General features: G+C 39.5%; 1 protein-coding gene across 2 annotated transcripts; it reads right to left on the bottom strand.

Moving 5' to 3' along the window:
* Positions 1 to 27,923, bottom strand: SEC24C (SEC24 family member C). Of its 2 annotated transcripts, XM_009878088.1 has the most exons (23): positions 27,720 to 27,923; positions 24,706 to 24,789; positions 22,428 to 22,569; positions 21,266 to 21,444; positions 19,646 to 20,095; positions 18,263 to 18,393; positions 15,119 to 15,230; positions 14,130 to 14,257; positions 11,600 to 11,738; positions 9,524 to 9,639; positions 8,177 to 8,301; positions 7,727 to 7,918; positions 6,734 to 6,827; positions 5,742 to 5,858; positions 5,090 to 5,260; positions 4,620 to 4,716; positions 4,192 to 4,337; positions 3,595 to 3,733; positions 2,705 to 2,823; positions 2,140 to 2,319; positions 1,300 to 1,491; positions 788 to 877; positions 1 to 345 (listed from the first exon to the last, which is right to left on the bottom strand). In XM_009878088.1, the coding sequence occupies exons 1-23, from the start codon at positions 27,892 to 27,894 to the stop codon at positions 205 to 207; spliced, it is 3,459 nt and encodes a 1,152-aa protein (XP_009876390.1). In that variant the 5' UTR covers positions 27,895 to 27,923; the 3' UTR covers positions 1 to 204. The 2 variants fall into 2 exon arrangements, with proteins under 2 accessions (XP_009876390.1, XP_009876391.1); XM_009878089.1 differs by lacking the exon at positions 24,706 to 24,789.

Raw genomic sequence — 27,923 nt, 5'->3', positions numbered from 1 at the left:
TTTTTTAGCCCTCACCAGGAAAATTTTTCATCTCTCATAGGGGACTGGGAGAGGTTGAAAGGATTTCTGCTTATGCAATGTGTATTAAAAATTATGGAATTGTACAGATTTCTATGTTGTCCTTTTTGAGGGCGCTGGGCCTTCTGATCGGGTCATTAGCGGAGACTGAAATGTCACTGCTGAGTTCCAGCACCACTCTCTCCTCTAGCTCAGTAGCTGCCGAATCTCCTTGTGCATATGACACAGGAAGTCCACGTATGAAGCCCCCCCACTCAGGCTCTTGTCCTCCACCAGAAAGTGCTTGAACAGCATTTCCAGCTTATCTTCTTGCTTCACAATTATTAACTACAAAAGACAAAACAAGAACAAAAACAACGATGAGTAGTTAGCAGAGTTAATGACCTTGGAAAAAAAAGAGCAAAAAGCTAAATAGCTCAAAAATCCAAAGATAGACAGCCAGAATTACAGCATATACAAAGCTTATGTACTTTGACTTCTGTAACTAAACTGGGTTAAGTCTCAATCCTTTCTAACAAGAAGCAAAAATACCATGCACGTGGTTTGTGCAGTAGTATATTTTTAAAAGTCTGAAAGAAATTAGAACTATGGCAAGCACAGAACTCCAAAACTAGTCAGAAATTCTTTTTTAAAATCCTTGAAAACTTTGTTTGAATCACATTTATGATATCAGAAAGAGCAAGTTCAGCACTGCAGCATTACCAGGCATCATCTGCTCTGCTAAAAGGGAAGGTGGTTTCAAGCTATGAACAGGGGACGACATTTTTACCTTCATGTAGCGGGATCTCTGTACTTGAAGCATGTCAATAATAGATCGTACTTTCTTTGAAAATGGGTTTTCCAAGACAGGCAGGGTACTCTGGAATGGAAGATATGCAATCCCCATTAGTCACACAAGGTACAGCAACATTCATCAAAATTGAGCAGTTTGGTCATATTACGTAAGCGTAGAGATACATCTGCCCCCACTAGCATACAGTGTCTTTTAACTAGTTGAGGTCAAAGAGATTGTAACATGATATAGAAATTAAAGGTCAGTTATTTGTTTCATTTACAGACAGATTGTTCTCCTCCCTGTCAGTGGAGATGCGGCCTGCCAAGTAAAGCTCGGCAAAAGCATGCCTGACGTGCCCAGACTAGGGACGCTTCCACTCGGTTCACATATCTGTGCTTCTCTGGTTCCTAGCATGAATAATTTAACACTGTTTTCTCAACTTGTTTTCTCGTTAAGTTTTGGGCAACTACCACAGATAGTAGCTCCTGCACTGCCATCCAGCTCACCAAGGTGTTGCTAATCTGACTGAAGGATGACACTCCAAAGAGGTTCTGGATCAGGCCTTGCTGCACGTTGACTCCCACCCACACGAAGATGTTCAGCCCATTCTCCAGCAGGTATATGTCACCCTTGGAGAGACGTTCCTCTGAGTTCCGGATTGCTGCTGGCAAGGAGTCACTGTCAAGATCTGCTTTGGTCTGTTTTAGAGTGAAATAAAAAAATAAAATAAAATCAAGGTTATAAAACAGGAGCATCTTATGAAGCCCTGAAAACTTCTGCCACTAAGACCCCAACGGTTTTCTCATTTCTAGGACTCTTAAGACTGCAACAGCTGTGAAAAGTATCATCTTTCTCAGCTTAGTTTTCTTACTGAACATGACACAGCAGCAGATCAGAAACTCTTGATCAGCAAAAGAGAACATAAGGCTTCTGTGAAATTACTCTGTAGTTCCAATATCGCCTCCTGGAGTAGAAATGCAATTAGTTTTTAAGTGCTATTCCAGCAGCTATGGTACTGAAAAGTCAAGAATAGTATGTGGAGTTGCTCTGCAGTGTTGAAAAGTTAGAAGAAGCTTTAAGATTTTTAAAAGACTACAAAAGAGTCAAAAGCATCTTCTTTGCCACTAATCATATGCTCACAGCTCAGGACAAAAACATCCCCTGGCAAATTCACAAGATGCAGTAATGCATCTATCACTGAGTGCAATGAAGTCAACTATGTCAACAGATGGCAGATCCCAAATCCTTTATAAATCGCTTTCCTTGCTAAAATATAAATGCCAGACCTTATGACAAGTCAAGACAACAGCGAGTCCCCTGTATTAAGAATATCCTGAATTACTCACCAAAGGCAAAAGCCTGGGATAAAAGAAAACATTTGTTTCTGCCACATCCATGGATGTGACTAACTGACGAATGTAGGCACGGTCATCCGTTGTGACCTCTGGACCAGGCTGAAGGACGTCACTCTTCAACACACAATTCAAGTACACAGGAAGCAGCTTCATGCATTCAGGGAGGATCAGCTACAAGTCACAAGTAGAAGGAAGGTGTCAGCTGTCTTGCTGAATAAGCTTATGTTTGACAAAACAAGGCTTGCATGAACCAACAAACTGTGATACAGCTGTGAGGAGTGAAAGCTGATAGTCTTAATTATATCATGGACTTGCAAATTAACATGAAACTGTTCTCTGAAGCAGGCAGTGCTTCCCGGGCTCCAGACAGATGACCAAGAAGCCATTCTCCACTATAGCTTTACATGCCATGTCTCTACTTTCCCAAGTCTTCTCTTTGCAAATTTCATCTGAGCAAAGCAGTAGACTCTTTTTTTTTTCAGTAGGTTAAGTAGGAAGAAGATCTCATCACCTTTTAATACCTGAGCCTGATTCAAGTGAAAGCATCAGGGTTTACCTGGCCCGCAGAAGAGGGACTAGCACAGTTCTTTCGGTAGCACGCTAGGATCTGCGCACACTGGTTGATCAGTGCATCGCGTACAGTCTTTACTGGACTACTCAAAACTCCACGATATGCTGTACAGAAACAGGGAGGAGATAGGAGTTATCAAGTGATTTCTCGTGAAGAGTAAAAAACCCAACATCATTTCCACAAAGTAAATCTAAGCATCTACTGTTTATGAAAACTTCCCCCTCCCCCCCCAAGCTTGTGGGAAAGAGACAATACATTCCTATTAAGATCTGAAGCAGCTCATTTACTCAGTTTTATTACATATTCTTCAATTCTCTATCTGCCATGTACTTGAAAATACACTTAGTCATACTTGAAAACATGGAGTACTGTAAAAACTCCTGTTATAGACTGGCCATCTCTCTCTAATGGATGGAAAATGGACAGTTTCTTACATTTTAGTTGTGACAGACATACACAATCCTAAACCTCTAAATAGGGCACAATGCATAAAAGTGTTATTTAACCCTGATTTATGAGCAAAGGCCTCCATTTCCTATTCCCAGAGCAAAATTCTGGAACAGTTAAAGAATGAACTAAACCAGTCCAAAAATAAATACAAAGATGAATTCAGACAGCTGTCAATACAAACCTCTACTAAAAAAAACTTAGACAAGAATTTGTATGAACGATAAGCCTACACTCTCTATCTGTACCCCTCGTTCTAAGCAACAATACTATCATCACAGCTTCATGGTCTTTGCCATAAATGACTGAAGTGTCAGGATTGCCATCTGACATTTGACATGAACAGAATCAAAAGGTGTCATTAGATGACAACAGGCATTTTAACAGCAGTTAAAGGCTGCAATTCTTGTTACCACATTTACCCTTACCATATTTAGCCAAGTAATTGATGAGAGTGTCTGTCTCACAGTTTCGATAGAGGTCAGCAAGCTGCGTGCAACAATTTAAGGAGAGGTTGTGAATGCGGAGCCGTCGCTGTCCTGCGCAACTTGTATATAATAGAGCACACTGTAGGAAACAAAAATGCCAAAATATAGAAAAACAACTGCTACAATAAGAAAGGCAGGCTCTGAATAGGTTTCATTAAAAACAGATGCCTAAACAAAATAATTACCTAAGATTTAAACAATAAGCTAAAAGCCTATGTTAAGAATCAGGGTCAAAGAAAGAGAGCAAGCAGCGATGTTAGCAGTTTGCATTAAGGGAACTGAAAAACAGATTGTAGCTTGAAGCAGTTTAGGTCACCCTGAGAACAAGTATGCTGAAATGTTACGGGTATGGTAAGGAGAAGAAAGAAAGAATAAACAGTTCCTTGAAGGAGCACCTAATAATTCAGTTCAGAGCAAGCTTATCCTTTTCTGCAACTGACACTCCTCCCAGCTAAGATTTGTTTCCATCTTGACACAGTTTTGCTGCCAATTCTAAACTGTCAATTTACTTGTCTCCTAGAAAGCCTTCCCCCTTACCTGAAGGAGCGCACCACTGTCTTCACTCAGCTTGTCGTCATGCTTGAATTCCACTGTGATTGTTTTATCACAGTCCAGACCTGCCATCTCTACATCAGTTGTGTTGCTCATATAGAAAGCGCCAAAAAAGTCAGTTGCTCGAATACCTAAAAAAAGATAAAAACCCACCAATAACCATAATTTTCAACAGAATAACAAACCAGCCAGCCTTTGGAGCACTGAAAATCCTGCCAGCAATGACACTAAGTTATTTTGACAAATTTCAGCAGGGATCTTTGCACGATCTTACAATTTCAAAGATTTAGTAGAGGTTTTTTTCATAGCTTAGTCTCAAGATGTTTTAAATTAAGAAAAAAAAACCCTGTAACCTCCTGTACGACATGCTTCAATTGAACAGTTTATTAAGACTCATTCATGTCAACACCCACCTGTGCTTGTGCGCACTCTCATTACAGCATCAAATCCCACTTCTTTCTGGACATCTCTTCTCAAGTCATTCAGGAACCTATCTTGGTCTGTCTCCAGCTAGAACATAAGCAAGAATTCAGGTGTCATAGTCCCATAAATCAGAGCCGCTCCGTAAGTCATACGGTAATTTAAAAACAGATAGTATCTCCTGCAGCCTTACTCTAAAAATCAGCCATAATACATGGTTCAGTGCCTTGCTAATAAAATATTGTGTTAAAAGGTAACGGTATAGCTTTTCTTGTTGTTTTTGCTACTAACAGAGATACTTCGTGTAAAGAAATAAAGTTAACAAAAATAATTTCAGCGAAAATCTTGAAATTTAAATAGCTATTTATTGCTGAAGAAGCACTTGTTCACTACGAAAAAGAACTCTTAACTAAATAATTCTTCTTTAGATCAAATACCCATCTTGAGTCACTGTCTCTCTTACCTGGAAATATGCATACTTATAAATAGAGCCTCCCGTCTGGTAAGTGACTACCCCCAGTGTCGCCACATCCAAATATTGGTTTGGGAACAGGAACAGATCCACACAGCAGCCCTGGGCCACACAGTCCTTGGCCAAGTTGTTGTAAAAGCTTGTCTGCGGTTGAAACAAAGTCTAAGAAAGGAAATAAGAGATAAGATCAGAAGTTTGTGGTAAGAAAAGGAAAGCGAGATCCAGTTTACAATCCCAGTCAACACACTTCTATATTTCAAGTCTCTCTTCAGGGAAATTAGGATCATATAAATCTTCTTGACCCTGCCTTTGAAAAACTGCTGAATATTATGAAAATTACTACACATCTTGCTTCATTTATAAGTTCAGCACATTTGCTTTAATGCAGCCACAGTATTTTATCCTGTATAAGAATCTATATCTGTTTCTTCTTGTTCTCATATCAGAGCTGTCCTTATGATGTCACATCTACACAGCTCTGCTTGAGAACAGAAGATAGAAGTGCAATGCTAAAAAATATCACCGAGGATTGTTACATTACAGGCTACTCTTGTATTTTTTTTCGTGTTGCTTCAGAGTTACATTATCCCATAAAAAGCATAATATAGGTCTGTTACGTAAGCATCATGCAGATCATCATTACCTTCTCCTTATCGGTGTTGATCAGTTTCTTATCATCCCTGTTCTTTAACTTCCCTGGGGCCTCTGCAATGGGCAGAGAGGTATGGAAAATGAAGAGTTTGCCTGCACACTCAGCTGCCTGCAGGAAAGCAAGAGCAATAGCTCAGGTTAGAAACATTTACAAAAATTGTAAGGGCAACCATAACTCAAAAAGAAGTATTCAAGCATTCTTATTAGTTCACTTTATGGCAGGAAGACTCTCTACCAGACACACAGGCTCAGTGATCACTTAGTTCCATTGGTGCTATCCAGCACAGGGAGCAGAGCTTACTGGTTGCTACAAGAAAGCGAGTTTCAGTTCTACTGGACCTGTGTTAGTTCCATGGCAGGGAGAAAAGCACTGGCTCCAAGGAGATACAGAGTAGTAAGCAGGACTCAGCTACAAAAGGTTTCATGCAAACGTGTTAGACTGCTTTCTTCTCCAATTTGCAGCCAATTAGTTAATTTATATTATTTCTGTATTGAACAATTGTCATGAAAACTGAGTTTGAGAGACTTCTGAAGACTTATATGGCAGACAAATAGAGCTATATGAACAGTTTTGGAAAGAAACTATATACATATATACACACACAAATAGTAGATACAAGTCAGAATTAGATCATGCATGCAATTAACTGGATGAAATACTGGAATGGAAGAATGTTAGGAACATTTGTTTTAGGACTCTGTAAGCTCTTTAAAGCAAAACCCAGCCAGGTAATGAAGAGTAAGCCACATCTTGTACTTTGAGTAAAACCAATTTTCAAAAAAATTGGGTAGAGAACAGGTAGACAGGTATACCGAACCAGAGTTAAATACTCTTGAAGAGTAAGCCAAATACACTACGCGTACGGAGTATCTCCGACAAGGAGATGAAAAGCTTTAGAATCGCCTTATTAGTGTGCGTTAGCAGAATGTGAACTTAGAAATCTCAGAGTGAAAACAATTTGCCATGACAACACATGTACTAACCTTCAGTGCCTCCAGCCCTGCTTGAATCACTGGTGCAAAAACAGTTTCTGTTTCTCTAGTGTCTGCAAACATTTCTGGAATCTGATCCAGCAAACTAGCAAGGAACAAGAAAAATGAGAAATTCAAGATTCCATTTTATTGGACTGAGGTGGTTTAAACAGAAGTCTCTAACCTGTCTGTAAATGTGCATAATTTTTACAGTATTTAGCATCTCATCATGTATCTGTGAAAAAAAAAATAAAATGATACTTTGTCATTCTTCACTGGCTTCTCTCACCCATATCCTCAGGGCTTGCTGTATCGCCTCAACTGATGCCTGCTCTAACAGCTCTTCAGTATTCCTCCTCTTTTAATAAATTCCAACACATATTGGTAAGTAAACTTCTAGGAAAGACTAGTGACACTTGGCCTCTGTTTGCCAAGCATCCCACATACTATTTGAAGATTAACACGTTTAATCTGCAGCTTTGTATTTATGCTAAAAATTTTCTTTAAAAACATGCAGTGACAGGTCTAGTTCCCAAAATATAGTTAGCTACACACCATAGCTTAAATACAGTTCAAATACCATGTTAAACAGTTTGACAAAACTCTGCTAATTTTTTTTAAAATCTCCTAGCTTTTACTCTTCTCTACCCCATTCATTCAATTTTCACCACAGAAACAAACCCAGACACCACCGTCATCTCCATTAAGAGTTATTTAGGCAGTTGCCTTAAAGACAGTGATTCAGTATTCTTAGGACTTTCACTCTGCATCACTCCAGTTGTGTTTGGTTTTGGTTTTTGTTTCAGCCAACTTGGACTACAAGCCAAATACACCCTTACTGCATGAATTTTCCCATGCTGTCTTGCCAGCTTAATCTCAAAGAGTACAGGAAGTTAAAATACATGAAGTGACTTCTAGGTGAGTAACACGACAAATAAGCATGCAGCACTTGAATCTACCAAGCAATAAGTTTCCTATACACATTTGTAAATCAATTTTTATTACCTGGCGATAACTGTCCTGGACTCATTCACATTCACCAGAAAACCATCGAGGAGTGGCACAAACATATCTGCCACATCTGAGACAACCATCATTTGTGGCTGCGCCAACGAACTCTTCACGTTATAGAAGTGTAACACTTTGTTGTAGGTGACAAAGCCTACTCGAATGGCTGATTCTTCCATGTTGCCTTCCCTGTAAGAGACATACTTGCCTTCACATCTAAGCAGACAGTAAAATCATTACACAATAAGGGATAAGGGAAAAATGAAAGAAAGGAAAATTCATTTTCAGCTGGAAAGGTATCCAGAAAGATGCTCTGCTTGGCCTGTTTTGGAAGAAAAGCTTGATAGGATTATCAAATATTTCTTTAAATTCTAGCTTTTTTTAAAAAAGGGAAAACCCATCAGTTTCCCCCATTTTGACTGGCTGTAGTAGTACACATACACCTACCTGGGTAAGTAATCTAGGAGTGACTTTAATTCTTCACATATTAGCCTCACTAAGCCACTCTTCACAGCATTGTAAGACACATCAATCATGAAAATGAAAGCAGGCGGACTGGGAAACTTGTTATTCTGTAGGAGAGAGGGAAAAAGTCACATCACAGCCAGGTAATGCAGCCCACGCAACAGCTATTAACACGGACAAACGAATACTGGTCACAACTCCAACAGATTTCATGCACTTTTCTACTCATGAGCAGTAGTTTGTTCTTCAGATCATTCTCCCATCCCTGCCTGTCTAACAGACATAAAATGGGCTGGTATTACATGCCCGAGTCTCATTTTGCCATTGAAGAACAAGCTAGTTATAACTAAGTCATTCACGTACATGACTAGGCCAGATAGGGAAAGTAGAAGTTTCCTGTCATTTCTCAAGACTTTGGAATCTGACCAGACTTATTATAGGCAATTTCATCAATACAAAGGAAAATATTTTCCCTGCTGAGAACTGCAACCTTACCCTTCTACTTAAATATCAAGTTTGCTTCGGGAAAAAAACAAACTTGTTTCAGTCAACACTCTTCTGAAGTCTGCTGGGAGGAGCATGCAGAACAAGAGCAAAACAGAAGAATTTTCAATAAAAGCTGGAAAGATTGATCTCGATGAATTAAAAACGCTTCTTATGCTGTTAGAAGCAAGATAATTAGTTTTTCCCTTAACTCAAAGTAAAGCTGCAGGACCAGAAGGTAACCAGCATAAAGTCACAACATTAAGACATCTTTTTCCCCAGCATTTATTTTAGCAGAGATACAATTTTAATAAACACCTTGCACAACTTTCCCATTCCTTAGAAGTTAATTATTTAAATCTTTAATTTAGAAGTGAACCAACTTTGACAATATCTATTTCTACACTATTCTCGTGCTTTTAACCATAGCTGTAATCAAAATTTAAGTTCAATGGGTAAAGCCTTTGCATAGTTACTGTTGTACTTTTCTTGAACCTCTCCTACGTGCTGCTTCTGTGCCACGAACTACTGGGAGAGTGTTCCTGCTGCAGAATTGCTACGGTAACAGCAGCTATAGCTGCTTATATAGCTCCAGAAGAGAATGACAGAGGCAGCTATAATAAAATTATATTATGTCATGGGTGATCAAGACTTCCTCTACTTTGGGAAGTAAGCAGACAAGCACATTATTTTACATATATAGGAAGTGGGTTGGATTAATGCTGTTAACTATCTCTTCCAGATAGAAAGTAGCCCCAGACAATTCATGTCATTCTTAGTTTTAGAAAAAGAGGCTTTTTATTTAAAAGCAAAACAAAATACAGTAATAAACACACACTGCTGTACCTTGCAATAATCAACTGTTGCTAGAAATTCATAAGACCCCAGTGATAACTCAGGTCGGTCATAGAAGTCTACGCGCTTTCCAGTATGATCCAAATGCTGGAAATAGTGAGGAGGCACTGAGAAAGAAAAATATCATTAAATTCAGTGACACACCCATGATAAACAAGGTGACTAAAGAGCTAACATGACAATAGCTGTTTCAAGAAACAAAACCCAAACCCTAACCAAAACTCCAGGAAAGCTAGCTAGCACGCAAATATGGCTAAAAATATTAATACTATTCAAGAGCATCATTAAAGCCAAGAAATACAGATCATCTGCTTCCAGATGGGACATTATTGTACTTTTTATGAATCTCCTTTACTTTCTCATTATACACTTCATATCGAACTGTGACTAATAACACCTCCTTAGGATTCTTCTCAAGGATTTAGTCCAAAGGAAAAACAATCTTCTATAAGTAGTAACATGTGACTTACAACAGAGTTTGAGGCAAACTATAGGCTACAACATTACTGACTCAATTCAGGCTTACTAAAAGACTGAACTCCTTCTTTTGCAGTATGAGCTAGCTTTTTCCTTCCCTTCCTGTGCTGAACAAGAGTAAAGCCTTCTAGGCATTCTGTCATAATCTTTTGTCAGAAGAGACAGGGTACTTCACAGTGGATTGTAGAGCATTAAGGAGGAGGAACAGAAGCGTAACCACGAGTCCAGCACCCAGCCCTCTGGGGCTGGTACCATGCATCAGAAAGGAAAATACGAGTTAAACGGTCATCTACACAAGTCAGATGCAGAAACAAAGAAAGCATTTCCCTTGTGTCCAAAGAACTACCATGACAGAGATTCCCTCCTATAGAATTGCCAGCGTGACAAAATATATTTCAGCTACAGCTGCTTATATAGCTTCAAGAGAGAATGAAGTAAGATTAGCTGTAATGATGGTAATCACCCCCTTTAAATTACTCTAAGCGTACAAAGTTTCAACAGTTCACAAGAAAACAAGGTGATACCATTAAGACTATATATATAAGCACTTATCACTCTCTTCTCCTCTCCAAATACACATCCTGTACAAACTCATTACCTGATTGTTTATGCAGAGAAAACAGCAATTGTTTTTAAGTATTCTGTACAACTACACTGCCCTTTCAGGGCACTTCGAAATCAGCAGTCTCTGAATGTCCCTCCCTCTTCTGCCCCTGCTCAGCTGTTACAGGTACAGCCCCTCACACAGCTGCTGAGTGAGCAGGGACAGGGAATGCATCCAGGCTGAAAATCATCACACAAAAAAGTTTGGTTTGGGTTTGGTTTTTTGGTTTGTTTGGTTTTTTTTTTTAAATTTGGCCATTTCTAATCTCCGTCAGCTTCCCATTTTTGTTTCTAGAGAGTTATACAGCATAACTGAGGTGATAAGAACAAATAGTCCATTAAAAGCCATCAGTGCTATCAAATGAAACACTCAAAACATCACCATAAGGTTTGCTGTACCTTACATTCCACTGTGCCTTCAAAACAAATCTATGGATGTCATGCTATGAGCAGCACATAGTGACTTCTGCTTAAAAGGAAGCATGTTTTATATTAATTTAGAAGAGCAACTAAGATTAGCTGGCATATATTCAACAGTCCTATTCAGTGGTAGCAGATTTAGCTGCAATCTCATCTTTAAGCAGCGTTAAAATAGGCTTTGTGAGCAAAAAAAATCCTTACTCATGCTACTGACTAGATGTACATCTCTGTCACAGAAAAATCTAAGTTTGAAATACACTAAGAAAACAGCATAGATAATTTTTCAAACCACCATACATTATGCTACAAGTACCTCATGTTAAAAAGCTGGTACAGTAATATTGCAGTATTATTAGTACAATAACATTGCAATGCACAAGTACCTACTTCATTTCATCATAATTTCAGAACTGTGCACTGAACATGTTTTCTAGTGAGTTCTTTTCCAAGACAACACACGTTAAAGCACAGTAAACATACCTAACATGATAAAGACTTATTTGCTTGCATCTTGTTCAAAGATCATTCCAAGAGAGCCTAGAAACCAATTTCCAGAAGGAATCTTACCCTCAGTGACACAGCTGCAGAAACAACACTGGAACCTCCTTCCACCCTCAATGAATTGCATAAAAGGGCACATGTAAGCCTTGCACCTATTACATCGGACAGGACCGGATTCTCCATGGTCTACCAGATAAGGAAGGGCCTGTGGAAGCAGAGGGGAAAAAAAAAAAAGATGAAAAGAAAGGTGACATGATGATGAGAAATAACGGCAGAGCTTAAATACGTTGTGTAGATTTTTGCATTCTGGAAGCTGTGGGAGAGCACGCAGGGAGCAGGAGAAGCCTAAACAAATATTTTGTAAAGGCTTTTCAACTCGAACTCTAGTACAGCAGTTCTTTGTGGGCTCCAAGTCATTAATGGGCTATCCTGCCTGGACAGGAACCTATTTCTGCGTGGTGATGCACTACCTTACACAGTAGCTTGTTTGAGAAGTGTGAGCTTTAGCAGCACTAGCACACCACCCAGCACAGGTGTATCCCAAGAAAACACAAAAGACTGAGCCATGCAAAGAATGGCTGTGATAACCTCATGGGAACGAGCACACAATTTACATTTCACCACAGGTTGGGTGTTCTAAAAAGCAACTCTTCACCTCTTATAGTTTCCTCCTGTAAAATGCAAGCTTTTGACAAAACAGAAGTCAGTCATTGCATTCCGTATATTCAAGAACATAATCATCCAGACTATCTTAAAAATTTCAGCTAGTAACATTTATTGTTGAAGTTCACCATGAAATAGGGGGTCGGTTAGCTCAGTGGTTTGAGCGCGGTGCTGGCAACAAGGACCAACACCGAGGTCGCGGGTTTGATTCCTGCTCGGTCCCCATGCGGTGCCAGGTCTAGTCGAGAGGTGGCGTCCCTGCCCATGACAGGGAGGTTGGACTTGATGATCTCTAAGGTCCCTTCCAGCCTAGGCCATTCTATGATTCTATGTTATACAGTATATCCATAAGTTCTGCTTGTCCTGACCACATTGTAAAGCAAGTCCTCAAAACTGTTACATAGTGATACCATTTTTGAACTATTACTGATAATATATTGGTTTTGCAGCTAAACCAGAATAAGATGCTTGGCAACTTCTGCAGTTCGTCAACCTTGGAACAAGCAGGAAGCACTTCAAAACGATTAAGGCAGAACTCATGCAAGCTAAAAGCTGCATTCACATTTCAAAGCATCTTTCATAACTAAGAATCAAAAGAAAGGTTAACTCCTTCCAAATTTTCTGACACTAAAGGTCTCCAATCCTAATTCTCTCAGTCACCCTAAACCTCTGATCGGGTTTAAGAGACAATAAATTAATTGAGCAGGAGTTATGCAAATGCTCCAGTCACTTTCTTCCTCTTCATGCCACAAATGTGTCACTTCTCTCATTCAATCCTATTAAGAATTTATTAAGAATACAATGGCTTTGTTACTAGCATTTCTCAACTTCTATCATCCAGGCTGATGTCCTCAGAGGAAACAAAATTTCTAGTCCTATCCATATTTTTTCTGGATATCACAATTGTTTGTTCAAAGCATAAACACACCAGTAGACCTAACAACTAGTTTTTTTGTAAAGCTTCTCTAAAAATGTGCAGCTCCACAAGCCTCCACGTTTCTCAAATAAGACCACATTCTCCTATTGTGCTTCTCCTGAGCCACAATAAAGCAATACAGGAATTAACTTCACTCAGTTTTATCACAAACCAGCTTTCAAAGTCCAAACTATAGCTTAGGAACAGTAATGAAATGCAACAGGAAATAAAATAATCCTTAAAAGCCCCGAGCATATTCCTTTCTTGAGCAGATGCTAAAGGTAGGTTTAACCAGGCCCAGAATACTGCAAACATACGTATTCAAATTTAACAAGCATAGTTGTCTTTATGTCACTGCTCCAAGCAGGCTAACAATACACAGTAGTCAGATTATTTAGAATATTTTATAGAACTTCTAGCTCTCTAATATTCTCAAAGCTTTCCCGTTCTCAGCAACCAGACAGCAAAAGGCTATCTAGTCACACGTTACACCTCGCAGGAAGCACAGAGCAAGGGCAAGAATCTTAAGCACAGCTCAGCAGCGCCTGGTGCTCAGTCTTGTGCTGTCACCCCACACGGTGCTCTGTGTGTCCATGCACATTAGTCTGCTTAACCTGTGCTGCTTGATACACTCTCATGCAATTCCACAACTTGATACCCTAGAAAAGACTTAATATCAGTGATTAGTAACCATCTGAATACTTTAGGCCAAGAAAGAAATTTGAGATCAACTGCAAGCATATGCATTTGTGACCATGCTAGTATTTTGGTCACTTGGTCATAGTGCTTGAGGATTACTGCAAAAAAGCTGAAATAATCACAGCAATCAAAATATTAAATGTTTTGAACACAACATTCTCCTGTCTTACAGATCTCTACCACATGCTTGTGGGAGAATCAATGTTTACCTAGTCTTCATCACCCAAGCATTCCTTCTCAACGTATCAGTTAAGTGTTGACATCTCACAGCATTCTCCTGACTTGCTCAGTGCACGTGTAATTGCATATGGTGCTCACCTCCTCTGGGGGTAGAGTAGCCAGCGGTTTTATGACAGCAGCTAGGGGAACCTGGGACTGTTTGGCCATATCTGAAGTGCAGGGAATATTGTAAGATGTGCATCTTATGTAGCGGGGGCTTGCGTTACCTGGGGAACAAAGGAAAAATCCCCACAGATTTCAGCAAAAGTTTACATTCAAGAACAGAAACAAAGATGTCTTCATTTCTGTTGTTAAGACACAGAGACCATGAGCTTATCTAAACAATTAATTTGTTCCAATCTACGCAAAATTTGAATTCCAAACAAAATGCAGCTTTACGATTAACTATGTATAAGAAAAGCCCTTAACTCAAAACAAAGGAACCTGACTCCACATCAACTTAAACCTAAAAGAATTTTTTTTGTTGCAATCTTTTTGCAGACTGAAATATACTATAGGCAGAAAATTCAACTCAAACATTTCTGCTGTTTGATTTTATGATTTTGGCTGAAGACTAAAGCATTTGATTGCAGAAGCAGATTCTGAAGTTTTAAGGGAGCTTTAAATATCAAAAAAAGCTTGGGAAATAGAAAAATGAAATATGCTTTCTCTATGAATCCCACATACCAATTAACATCTCACTTGACTTAAAAAGAAATACAGTTTCCAGGCCAGTTCAAGTGACATTGGTTATTAAATCTCAGTTCTCAATTATTGTTGATATAGCTCTATAGAAGAGGCTTCATTTGCTGCCTTCTGATATCCCTGCTACTGCTGGTCTCAGTTAACTGCCCTGGAAAACATCTTTTTTTTTACTTGCAAATTGGTTTCTAGCTACCAAACAATCAAGAGAATCTAAACTGAGATAAAATCAACACGGAATTTGGAACTAAGCTTCTGATGGTAAAACACACACCCCCAGCCACTGAAATCATTCCTCAACTGTTTTCTTTAAAGACATAGACAGTTCTGTCACTGACTCTTTGAGGTTTGTGCTTTGTTCGTTTAAGAAAATAAAAATATTTTACCTTGATCCTTGACCAGGAAATTTGTAGTAACGAGAGGTGGGACCTGCCCTCTCACTCCAGTGACAAATGGTTCGGAGCCACGGTTATTTCTGTCATCTTCAATCACTTGAATCTATGAAGGAAAACACCACGTTAGTATCTGGAGGCTTAGTTTCAGAGTACTATAAAATACAAAATTTCTATCTGTAAGCAGTGGAAAGGAGACCTGAGGCAAACATTATTATCTGTAAAAATAAGAAGTCTAAAGCAAATAAGTTTTGACAAGCAGTCACCTCTCAGTTTGATTTCAAATAGAACTTAATGACCAACAATATATTACAGGTTGCAAATAGTATTTTTCCTCAAGTATTTTGAGTAGTAGCATGTTTTGTATTTTAAGGCCTGATCTGAACTCATAAAAGCCAAATGCAAATCAATAAAGGAATTTTGGTAGTATTTCCCTGCATACTGGTCTTAGCTGAACTGTAAGCCTTAGGCTGAAGTCCAATAGATAATTTGGCTTTTCTTTTCTGTTACACTCCCACGGTTTTCATATTCTAACCACTGTAACTCTGACCTAAAGAGAGATGCTGGCAAGCTCAGGTGGAAGTCTTCATTACTCCATGGTAATCAAGAGTTTGTGATTTCAAGTCTGGGGATGTGGAAAGTAAAGTTTCAATAAAGCTTAAAATTCAGAGTCAGTAAAAACTTGAAATTTCTTAGTGTTTCAAATTCTTCATTAACGCAAATATTCTTAAGATAATGCAAATGCATTAAACGCTTCTACTTGACTAAAATATCCACTGACCTTTGCCTAAGAACAGAAAATCGTGGTTATACACAGTTTTAACTACATTTCCATACTGGTGCCTGAATGAAAGCATTCAAGCTAGCAATCATTCTTCTGGTCTTATTTTGCCACCAAATGGACATGCCCTTGCTTAGAATAAATTGTGAAATGCAGAAGTCTGCATGGCAGAACTTCTACCCTCGCACTAAAGATTCCAAGTCATCAGCAAAAAACCTCCCATAGCATCAGACAGCGACTGCTCTGTGACAAATCTGGTCCCAATTCAAAAGTGTACAGACTGGCTGACGTTGCTGATCTCACCACTCGTACCTGTTACATGACCTACTTTGGGTCAGTGAGGAAGAAGCGATGCAAGGGTAACAAAGTCAGGGGTTTTTTTCCAATCCAAAAGGTAGCTGCTTTTTTCTTTCTTTAGGTAAGATTGTCTACACATAAACATTCAGTTTTCAAATTCAAAATGTAATGGTTACATATGTGCACAGATAATGAGAGAATGTTTATAGCTCCCCATGCTTCATATTAATCTACTAGAAGATTTGTATCAGGAACTAATACCAAAACAAAACAGTCCATCTGCAATTTTAGAACTTCATCAGCATATGCAGTACTGGTATATCAACAAGAAAATTAATCAAATTCTGCCCAAAACTGGCAGAAAACATGCCCACAAAGGCTCATGCTGTGTGTATGTTAACACGAGACACACATTGCATAGAAAATTACACTGGTGGCTTACACTGAAAACGCCAGCTGGGATTTGATGAAGGAGGTATTCTAAAGAACAGACACAGTGAAGGGGAGACATTCTTCATGATCTGTTTCCGAAACAGTCTGCTTTCTATTGCCTCACCATTCATCTCAGTAGAAAAGATTAACAACCTCTTGTGGTGTAACGTTACGCAGAAGACGGCAAAGAAAGGGTAAAGGATTACTGATGGGAGGTTAGTGAGGTGGAGTTCAGGTTTCAGACATGCACAGATGGTCACCAACACACAGACTATAAGTGACATATACAGAGCACTTACTGGACTAGGAATTGCATCTGGGTCTATTCTGTGCCTGGGTTTCTGCTGGGGTGGCAGCTCATTAAGTTGCTTTTTTTTAAAAAGAAAAAGTAAGAGTGCCACAAAAAAAAAAAGAAAGAAAAAGGAAAAAAAGAAGAGAATAATAAACCAAAAGGTAACAGTGTTACTTCTCTCTACCCATACCTGTAGCTGGAATTAAGATACATTTGGACATTCGTTCATGCAACAGGGAACATCAGCTTCTGCAGCGTCCATGGATCCCAAACCCAGCCTTGCCAGGATATTGGGCTTGGGCTCTGAACACATTGCTAACAGAAGTAGTGGCTCACGTGCTCGTTTTGGTTAGAAATTGGGGATTTATGCTTCAAGAACATGCTAAAAGGTAGGCAACTGAAACAAGCCATCTGAGATCTCATTTAGTGGAAGAGAAGCAGACAAGCAATTAAAGACTTCTTACATTCTATGAAAAGAACACTGTCATAAGCTTTACATAAACCTCGAGTCTGAACACAAACTTTTTTGAATGGCAGCAACTTCTGAACAACACCAGTCCAAATCTAAGATACAACTTAAGACTACATTATTTTTATTGTTTTGAAGTAAACCAATTGTAAGCACTGCCTAGGAAAGATTTCCTGTCATCAAATGACTGTGGCCTTTTGAGACAGTAACATACCAGCAGCAACAGCAGTGGAAGGAACAGCACAGTAGACTGGTGGCTTAATATTACTCATCACTGCTAGCCATTACACATCATTGCTTGTCCTTTCTCAGAACCTCCATTCTGAAAGATAATTCCAGCTTGAGAAGTTGTCCATAGTTGACTGAAGTAGTGCCATGACTTAAATGATACAAAAAACCCACTAATCAGGTTTGTGATAGATCATAGGAAAAGGGAAAGGAAAAGCACTACAATCATTTCCTATTAACTATACTTTAAACAGGGATCACACAAGATTGTAACTTCAACACCTGAAATCAGTTAACCTTGGAAAATCATGAAGCAAGAATCCAGAAATGTAGAAATAAGCTTAATTGAAGCCTTCAAGGAGTCTCAAAAATTTTAACATAGTACAGAAAAAGACCTGAGGAATTAGAGCACTAATTTTGCATATGCAGTGCCTTCTTTTAGTCACCAGGAAAAATACTGCTTCTGGGCTTATTCATAAAAAAAGACAGAAGCTGGCTATATGAGAGAAAAGCAAGCAGGAAAACAGACTGATGTTCTTTGGAACGAGAAATCTGTTTTCAGCTTTGGACTTTGTCAGCTCTGCTTTACGTGAAGACTCTACGGAAGAGTTCACACTGGTAAGAACAACGTAAGCTTACAGGGCTAGGAATGGAATCTGGATCCAAGCGTTTTGCTGGAGGTGGTGGCCCAGGTTGACTTCCGTAATTTGGTGTTCCTGAATAGGCCCCTCCGTAGTGTGGTTGGGGACCTCTTACTTGTCCAAAGGAACCTTAAAAGACAAAAGGCAAAATCAAGCAACGGCTAATACTAGGCATTTCCTTATTAAGCACTTCCCACTTTTCCTGCCATCATCAAAAAAAGAAGAAAGTCACATGCTCTTCAGTTAATTAGGACTAAGCATATTAATCACAGTGTTTCAGCTCAGAGCTGTACATCTCTATCAACGATATAAATAAACTTACAGATAGAGTCCAGGCTTTGGAATAACATAACTATTTTTAGAATAATATGATTACAATATGCATCAAGATCATGCACTATGAACCTTTAAGTTAAATTGCAGAACTTCCTAATAAACAGTGTGCACAGAACAGCCAAATAAGCTAGTGGGTGACTCATAATTCCTGAGACTCATGGTATGCAGGGAGTTCTCTCAGATAGTTCTGGCTTGTCTGAGATTACAGTAACAGGTTAATGTGTGATTATCTCTTTTGTTTTGTAACTACCTGAAAGCATTTCATATTACTTCAGACAATTTCAGTCAGTAAGGAATAACAGCATGATTTATTTCATTAGGGTTTTAACAGTTCATAGGAATTTAGACATATATTTTAAAATAATTTACCGGGTCAGCTGTGCAGAGCTGCACGGGGAATGGGATTCTCACTCCTGACACTTGCACCTGACCACTTTATCCTAGCTATCTGTAAATGTTCTTCATTAAAAATCAGCCAAAACTGCTTATAATTCAAAAAGCTTAACTGATATTACTCCTAAGCATACAGAAAATGCGAAATGTTCTACAAGGACAAAAATACAGTTCAGTGAATTAAATAAAAAAGTAGCAAAGCCTTTTTAATGTTTAACAACTCCTCTCAAGCATGTTGTATATGCCCACTGGCCACAAATTTAGGGGAAAAAAAAAAAGGTAATAAGGCTTTTCAGGATTCCAGATCTCTACTCTTGAACAGATATGGTTGCAGACATTAAACTAAATGTAAGTTCATAATAAAATTTTGATCACAAATTCTTGTATGGTGCTAATCATCAAACAACTTTTTGGCCAAGGAAGTTAGAATTCCTTTAGTTATTTACTTTGCTCTGATTAAAACCAGTATAACAAATATCTTGGAATGACAAATCCTATTGATTATCTTGGATGTGTCCCTCAGACACGAGCACAGGGGAACACGACGGAAGCTGTGAATTGCAGCCTGGAGTCCACAAGTAACAAATCCGAAATCCGGTTCTGCTTGCAGCAAGCAGAGAACACGCACAATTCCTCTTCCAGGAGCACTCACCGTTCTGCTGCATTTGGTATCCTGGCTGGGGAGGATGAGCGAGAGGAGGCGCTCCGTGCAGGCCGCTCACGGGAGGCCCGGCGTGCGGCCCTGCCATAGTTGATGGAGGTGGTGGTGAGGACACGTGGTTAGGCTGGGACGCTGGGGGCCCAGCAACTGCCTGCCCAGCCAGTGGCGGGCCTGGCATGGCAGGTGGCCTGGGGGCACCTGTGGTAGGAGGGTAAGAGGAAGGTCCAATCCCTGTGGAAGAGGGAGGAGGGGCAAAAGCAGGGACTTGAGCAGGCAGGCGCTGAGCTGATAGTGGTTGACCAGGAAATGGAGGCTGTGCCAAAGGAAGACCCTGTGACGCGCTGGTAGGAGGGGGTCCTTGGCTCGCAGTGTAAGGTGTGTAGAGACCAGATCCTGTTGCACTAAAGCTTCCTGAGACTGGGGGAACTGATGTTGGGGGACCTAGTAAGAAAACAAGACACAATTTTTTTTCTATCCTCAAGATAATTAAGATGCAAGCAAAAGCCATTTGCTCTAGACCATCTAAATAGGTCTATCACTTTCTCGTCTTCACATGGGCTTGCCAGTACTAATAGACACAAACTTAAGTGAACACCTCTCAAATTGATCAAAGAGCTGAAACTCCTTCAAGGGATCTGAACTTGGTAGTTCCTTCACTGTTCTCTCCCTCAAAGTCTGAGCTTCTTATTTTACATCATCAGAAAACATTTCAGATTCAGGGCCAGAAAAGAGGGCAAAGCCAGGAGTATGTAAAACAAGAATCACAAGTCTGTCCACTGATTTCTTGAACTGAAATAAGGCTGTACCTTAAACTCCACACTAAGCTGGAACCTGCAGTTCAAGAATAGTTTTGAGCTTCATGGTTTTAATAGCATGACACTAGTATCTTCTGTATATTTTTGTACTATTTTTGAGGATAATTTCAGACACGCAAATTGCCAAAAAGACTGGAGAAATCTGCATCCCCTATCCCTAATCTTCCTACAAAGCCTATGTTAAGAGTACGAGATGCTTGTCAAAAAGTACTTTACCAAAACAATTAAAAAAGATAAAAATCAAAGTGTAGTCAAACCTGCTTATACATACTAAAGAAAAATCCCTAGATTTCAATTAAAAAAAGAAGTCCTGTAATCTACAGCAGTAAGACTGTAGGATCTACTACAACACAATATCTAAACTGAGTTTATATCATTTCTGTAAGTTTCTTCTCAAATACCAGCAAAATGCTTCAGCCCTTTGTGTGATTTATTGAGTTCTCTTTCCTTTTTTTTCTGACTAGGCTGCTGCACAACAGCAGCAAGGCACCTAGACTCTCCAATAGCTTACTTAGGGATAGACTGCTTTTGTGTTTCACACTAAGATTCACCGAGCTGAGGAGAAATACTGTTACTCATGTCCTACAGTACTTCCTGCACTGTCCCTTTCAATAGCCTCAGTTCTGTTTTCCCCAACAACGACCTCATTAGTGAAGAAAAGTGCTACAGCAGATGTCAACACCCAGAGAATTCCCATCACCATATGGTAATGAATCACTGACAAGAGCAAATCTTTTACGTATTTACTAGCATAAATGAAAGGCAACAGCGTAGTTCTGTAGCCAGGAAACCTCACCATAGCCCAGTCCAGCTGGGGGAGGAGCAGAAGCTGCAGTACTGCCAATTGTCATCCCTGCCATGTGATTGCTGAGCTGCTGTACACTGGCTGTGGGGGGACCATATTGCTGGAACGTAGATATCTGGCTGACAGGCGTGGGTGCTGAGCCTGGCAGAAACGGCTGAGAAGCAGGTGGCCTGAGAAGGACAATGAGAAACTTCATTGGATTCTCCATTATACAAGCAGTTAAAATTCTCCCTGCTCCTTTAAAATTTTTCTACCACATAAACACTAGCTGGGTCCCAATTATTTACACGAAGCACTGTAGCTCAGCTTCAGAAAAACAATTACATATCCTACAGGAATTTGAAGCCCTTTCATCCAAAAAGATCTACTAGTCCTTAAAATAGAAATTCTACGCTTATAGCACTTTTTTGTTAATTCCATTTTAGTTATTGCAACAAATCATAAATACTGCAACAGAGTCTACAGGGTGAGCTACAGTAAGGTCTGCATAGCTGCGTAATAATGCTCTGTTGCTCAAAGAATTTGGACTCTCCAGCTGACAACGCTGAGCTTAACCAGAAGGAAACAAAAACCAGCCACCTTCCCCCATAACCAGGAGGAAACAGTGAAGACTGTTGCCACTTTCATCATGGAGTTAACAGCAGTATTGTTCTGGAGAAGATGCCCAGGTGCTTTGGATGAAATTAAGGATCCATAACAGACAGAAGGGAACCCAGAAGCAACACCAATGAATTGCTCAGTAATGACAGACAGCGACATGCTCCAGAGAGATCAATTCACGTTGCCAAGGAATCACATCCTATTGCTGTGTGCAAGCAATTGTTTTAAAACAGACAGATTCCGAGAATCAGAAAACTCCTGATGGGAAAGTGACTACCACAAAGAAAGTCTTTGGAGTAGAAGTGGTTTATGATCAGTCACTGACATCTGCTCATATAGTTCCAGAAGTTTTTCATCTTCAGAGATCTACGCTGTCTAACAAACACCTCTATGGCAAAATATTGTTCGAAAACAATAAGGAAGCAATAAAGAAAGTCAATGTCCACCACAGGAAAAACAGAGCATCTAGTTTGTTTTAGATCCTAAAAGGTCTAGACTTAGCACACATGTACGAAGGCAGGCCTTTGTTATGATTTGCTTTTCTTGTATGTACCTCTGCATCGGAGCTGCTGAGGCTGGAATTCCATTCTGCACATCTCCATGTCCAAACTGACTGTATGCCAGGTGGCCAGAAGGAAGAGACGCTCCAGAGACTGCAGGGGGAGCTCCAGATGTTGGAGGGGCTCTTAATGAACCTACACATATAAGGGGAAAAGTAAAAACAAAGTAAGAAAATCACAAATTACAGAAACAAGGGTTTGAACCAACTACCATTAGAAATCTAGGAAAAAAGGGCAGAAAAAGTTTAGTAATGGCCAAACTGATGTATCAATACTCCATAAGTAACAAATAATTTACACAACTATATTAGAAGTAGCAAAACTGAAAGCACACATCTTCAGCCAGTATCACCAGCCACCATTTCCACACACAACAAACAGAAAATACGTACTACAGAGGGCCTTCAAAAAGCAATTAGATCTTTTGGTGAAGGAAAAAAACCACTATTTTGTCAGTAAGGGATTAAATTCTTCCCACTCTAAGTCCAATTATTTTTATCCAAACCAAGGATAGTATTCACATGGAACCTCATGTTCATTACAGGTCAGTTTTCCCTACTTGAAAGGTAAGCAGCTTATGTGAGTAGATTCAGTTTTCAAAAATGACATCCAACCTAACTGCTTTTAGATGCAACATAGCAGAGCTCACCACAGACTGTCCTTCCCAACCTCTCAAGGTCACAGGCTAACATAACTACTTCCGCATCCTTCCGACTGAGCAGGTTCAGTCATAACCCAAACACATTTGCTCAGAAACAAGTCTTCACGCTTTTCACAGACCACACAATGTTGGGTACCATACCAGCAGACTAACTGTAGTGTTTACTTCCAAAAAAAAAAGAGAATGTAAACTTCTATTTTAATACTAATATGTTAAAAATGCTGATAGTTACAACAATCACATGACCATGCCTGCTAATCATATTTCATGCATGCTGCCCCATGAGAGCAGGGCAGCACACAGACACTGTCTCTGACAGTGACTGGCACAACAAGTTTAAACAGGGGGCTGAAACCTTCTTGAAGCCATTTTTCTTAGGCCCTAAAGCATGAAGTTTCAACTCATATTTCTATTTCCCAGTCACCAACTATTTGTACGTTACGTGGTATTTCTATTTCTGAATGTCTTTTGTGATACCTTTTTGGTTACCTTGATATACTTTCATCTATTCTAGAATCTCTTTCCTGTGACAGTACACATAAACTGTTTGACATGGTTATCTTCTGTCTTTGAAACATCCAATTCCTGGAGAGATCCTACGCTCTTTTTTGGGGTTACATTTACTTCTTTTCCCCCTTTGACTTTAACAGCCACAAAATTTGACAAATACGTGCCTGCTTCCTAAAAAGCTTCTGAAGTCTTCCTTTTCTAGTTCTTGTCACAAATATACTTCTGCAATCATTACCACAGACTTTTCAAATAACCACTGAAAAAAAATTCACTTCAACAGGTATGAATATTCAGTGGAATCCTGAAGTTCCCTTTCAACACCTTTGAGATACTGTTCTTACTCACCACAGTCCTCAAATTGGAGGGAGATTACAGCAAAATCAGAAATGCCTGTGATTTTACTTAAAGCCCCAAGACTACACAGTCCTGGTTCAGTTCTGACTCCCTACTCCTCTAAACAAATTGATGTCACTGGAAATAGCTCTTCCAAAATACCACCAGTTGGAAAAAAATAAAAATATGCTATGAATTCTTGCAGTGTTTCTAATTCTTACATCTTGATCGCTAGCTTTGCAAAAGTGTTTCCTTCTTCAAGCCACAGCTTTTGAAATTGTAATTACTCCAAACATATATTGGGTTTCTATGCTACAGCCAAGGAAGCTAAAAATTTCTTTTTTCCCTTAAATGAAAACACAAGTTACAAAAATATCATGACTTAAAATAACGACCTCCTAGAGTTTGGGAGATTTTTAATCTCTTCATTGCAATGTTATCTTTTCAAACCTTACATTTTAGTTCTCTCCCTAACAGAACTCAAATGGGGCACTTGATATTTTGAATTAGTCTTCAGAAAACATTAGTCACAAGTTAGGTTTTATCTATGAATCTGCAAGCATAAGGGATTTCTACTAGGATTATTTCTTCGTATCCTATTTATGTTTCTGGAGCACTGCCTACAAATAGATTGGGAAGTGTCCCTCCCACCTCTGTCTGAATAATCAGGTACCCACACCTTTGAGATAAATATCCTTATTAAATGGGAACTTGGCACAGCAGAAGAAGCACAGCATAAACACTCCCACAGAAAGGACACCATTTACCTATGAAATTAGGTGCAAGAGAAGTGTCAGAGTTGAGAGATACAGGAGAGCCCTTTGAAGGAAACCCCAAGGAAGGAAAGTAACCTGGAAAGACAGAATACACCAGTAAATCAAGCCTGAGAAAAGCACCAGGAGAAAGTGTTTACAATGCTGAGGACAGTCTGCAGTGCAGAAAATATCATAGACATAAAATCCACGTCACATTTACCATGTTATTCCTTAAGCTATGCTCCCTCTCCCTGCTCTACCACACATATTACCAACATAATTCATGTACATACTACTGACACAAGTGTTAATAGTATCATAAACTGAGTCTGTGTAAAACAAATCAGCAGCTACCTAATTGTTACTGGTATTTGGGTAGTTGTGTTTGTACTTCCAGCTGCACCATCTCATCAGAAGGAAACAAGACAGACTGGATGAAAAAGTGGTGCAAAATTGTCCTGGTTCTCCTAAGATTCTCACAGCAAGAAGCAGCTACCTCCAGCCAGCAGCCCAGTATGCCGCTTCCCAAGCAAGACTGGCATCACTGGCACAGCACTCCCATGTTTCTGTTCGTTAGCACTAGGGTTTGTCACATAAATCAGATGTGCAAGACTCCCTGACTGAGGATGGCACCTGCTCCCAGCGCTTCTCCACTCACTCCTCTAAGCAATTTTATTGATATCTTCAAAATAAATCCCTAAGACAATTTCTTTGAGATCACAAATACAATAACATTGGCAGTCTTCCTTTTACCCCTCAATGGTCGCTAAACTCCTGTCACTCCAGTGCCTCTGAAATCAATTCTCTCTCCTCTGTGTTACGCAGCTACAACAGGTCTTGCTAACAAGGACCTGCAATAAACATAACCTGTTGGAGGAAGAGGTAGAAAGGATGACTGTCACCACCTTCACTATCGCCGGTCTGCTCTCTGTGATAATGCACTGTTTGTCTGCCACTCTCTTCAATCTGGATGTCACAACCAGCAGCTACTAACTCATTAACCTCTGGCTGTTGTGCTACCAGTCTGAATTTCACATTCCTTCCTTCCAAAGGTAGAAATCATGGATTTACAAGAACAAGCCCAAAACGCACAACTTGACAACTAAGATTTCCTTAACAAAGTCTGCTAAGTCTAGGAAGGATGGTCTCAGAAGATGGAAGAAAAACCTCCACAAACCATGGGTGGCCTTTGCACGATATATCAACAAAGTCCACAAGATACTACTTAAGGACAGTGCAACGTATTTCTGTTGTCCAAATGAGACCACCTTTTTGTCCCCAATATCACACCAGGATTCAATCATTACTGGCACAAACAACACCTGCATTTTTCATCTGCACAAGTTTATATGCATGTTAGCAAGCTTTCTAGGTATGTCCTTACTGAGCTGTCATGAGCCACATTTCTGTTGCTCTAAAATTAAAAAAGGCAAATGAGAAATTAATTCAGAAGGAAAAAAAAAAGCTAATTCCTTTAAAAAGAAATGGTTTTCAGAATCATTAAGTCTGAAAATTCTTAAAGCATCTGATGGAAGATGCTCATCAGTTTCTTTTCACAAACACCCTAAACATTCTTCACACTGCTAACAGACAAAACCTATAAATAGCTGCACTGATGAAACTTCAACAAATCTGTAGTAATCTTTGTCCTTCTTGAATCTCCTTCTCTCCCTCACTGCCACAAGTCCAGTTTCTCCTCATTCCTTCCATGCGACAGGAAACACTAGTGAGTCAGTGGCTGCACTGAGCAGTCAGAGAGAGCTCTCAATGGCTGAGCTCTGCCTCTGTCTTCCAAGGAAAGAGGGTTTCTTCCCTCTGCCCAGTGCCGATTTTGATTACTTTTACAGCATTTTAAACCCACTGTGAAATTAGTTCATAACTCACGGATTAAAAGTGCTATTGGAAGAGATTTATTGAGGGAAGGAGAAGAAGAGGATTAAGGAAAGGAAGATGGAGCAAATGAATAACCCATTCTTTAGCACAGCACACTTAACTCTTCTTCTACTACACTACCTTGCTAACTCTAGAAAAAAAAAACCCAACAGTGCAATTATTCAGCTCCCTTTGATTGTTCTAACCTTCTCATTGAGTTTGGTCTAAAATTCAAGAAGCTGCAAAAAAAAAAATCAAGATGAACTTGGAGGGGAGAATAATACAGAAACCGTTAGCATATTCCTACTTTCCTTAGAATATCAATCTGAAATCTAGATCTGAATCTAAATTCATGTTGTGCTTATCTCAGAGGAACCAAATTCATCCACAGGATCCTGAAAGGCAAAAATACTTACACTCAAATCAATAATATCTTCTCCTCAACATTTAAGACGTTAAAATTATTATTAATCTCCAAAAGCAATTCAGGTATTTAGAAACAAAGACTCCTAAAGTTCTTTAAGAATTTTAAGTTGGCCTTTCTTTTGAAAGCAGGAAAAAAAGGTTGAACTACCTGGTTTATATTTTTTTTAAACAAATAAAACCAAGTGATATGATCCTCCTCAGTCAGGGGAATTCTGGAACACATTAGCTTGCCACATGTTCACAAACTTTCTATGATTTTAAAGGCAATAGACTAAATAGCTCCAAATACACTTTCTGCCTAGGGCTGCATGTCTTAATCTGGATGGAGTGCAGATCTTTCTATATAATAATGTAAGACAGTCTCAATTATAAGTCTGTTACAGTCCTTGTAACAGGTTGCTGCCCCTCAGGATAGCCTCATGAGGAAGACTGTCCTAGTCAGGTGCTTCAGTACCGCAGGGGCAGAGACATACAGGAAAAAAACAGTAGTCTGTGCTTCTCAACATGCTGATCTTATGAGCTATTAAAAGAAGAGTAAACCCCACTAAACCAGACAAATGACAGAACAATAAAGTCAGAATGCACAAGAACATGATTTTTAACATCATAGCTACATACAGAAGATAATTGCTACCACGAAATAAAGACCAACAATAAGAAGTAGACAGAAAAAAAAAGCACAGAACAATTCACAGGTTATCAATCCTTAAGTTTTGACCGAGAAGTACCTTGTGGAGGGACTGGCTGTTGATATCCTGGCATCGGCCCATTGTAAGCTCCATACTGTGACTGCGGAACCCCTTGCAATGGCTGTCCTGCGTAGGCTGGCTGCTGGTATCCCTGATATCCAGGCTGAGGTTGCCCATAAGGAGGCCCTGTGTGAGCTTGCTGGTTTACACTCATTGTATTCACATCCCCAAACTAATCTCACC

Source organism: Apaloderma vittatum, unplaced genomic scaffold (genome assembly GCF_000703405.1).
Source record: "Apaloderma vittatum isolate BGI_N311 unplaced genomic scaffold, ASM70340v1 scaffold14801, whole genome shotgun sequence".
NCBI lineage: Eukaryota > Metazoa > Chordata > Aves > Trogoniformes > Trogonidae > Apaloderma > Apaloderma vittatum.
This window is presented reverse-complemented; position numbering and strand designations above follow the sequence as displayed.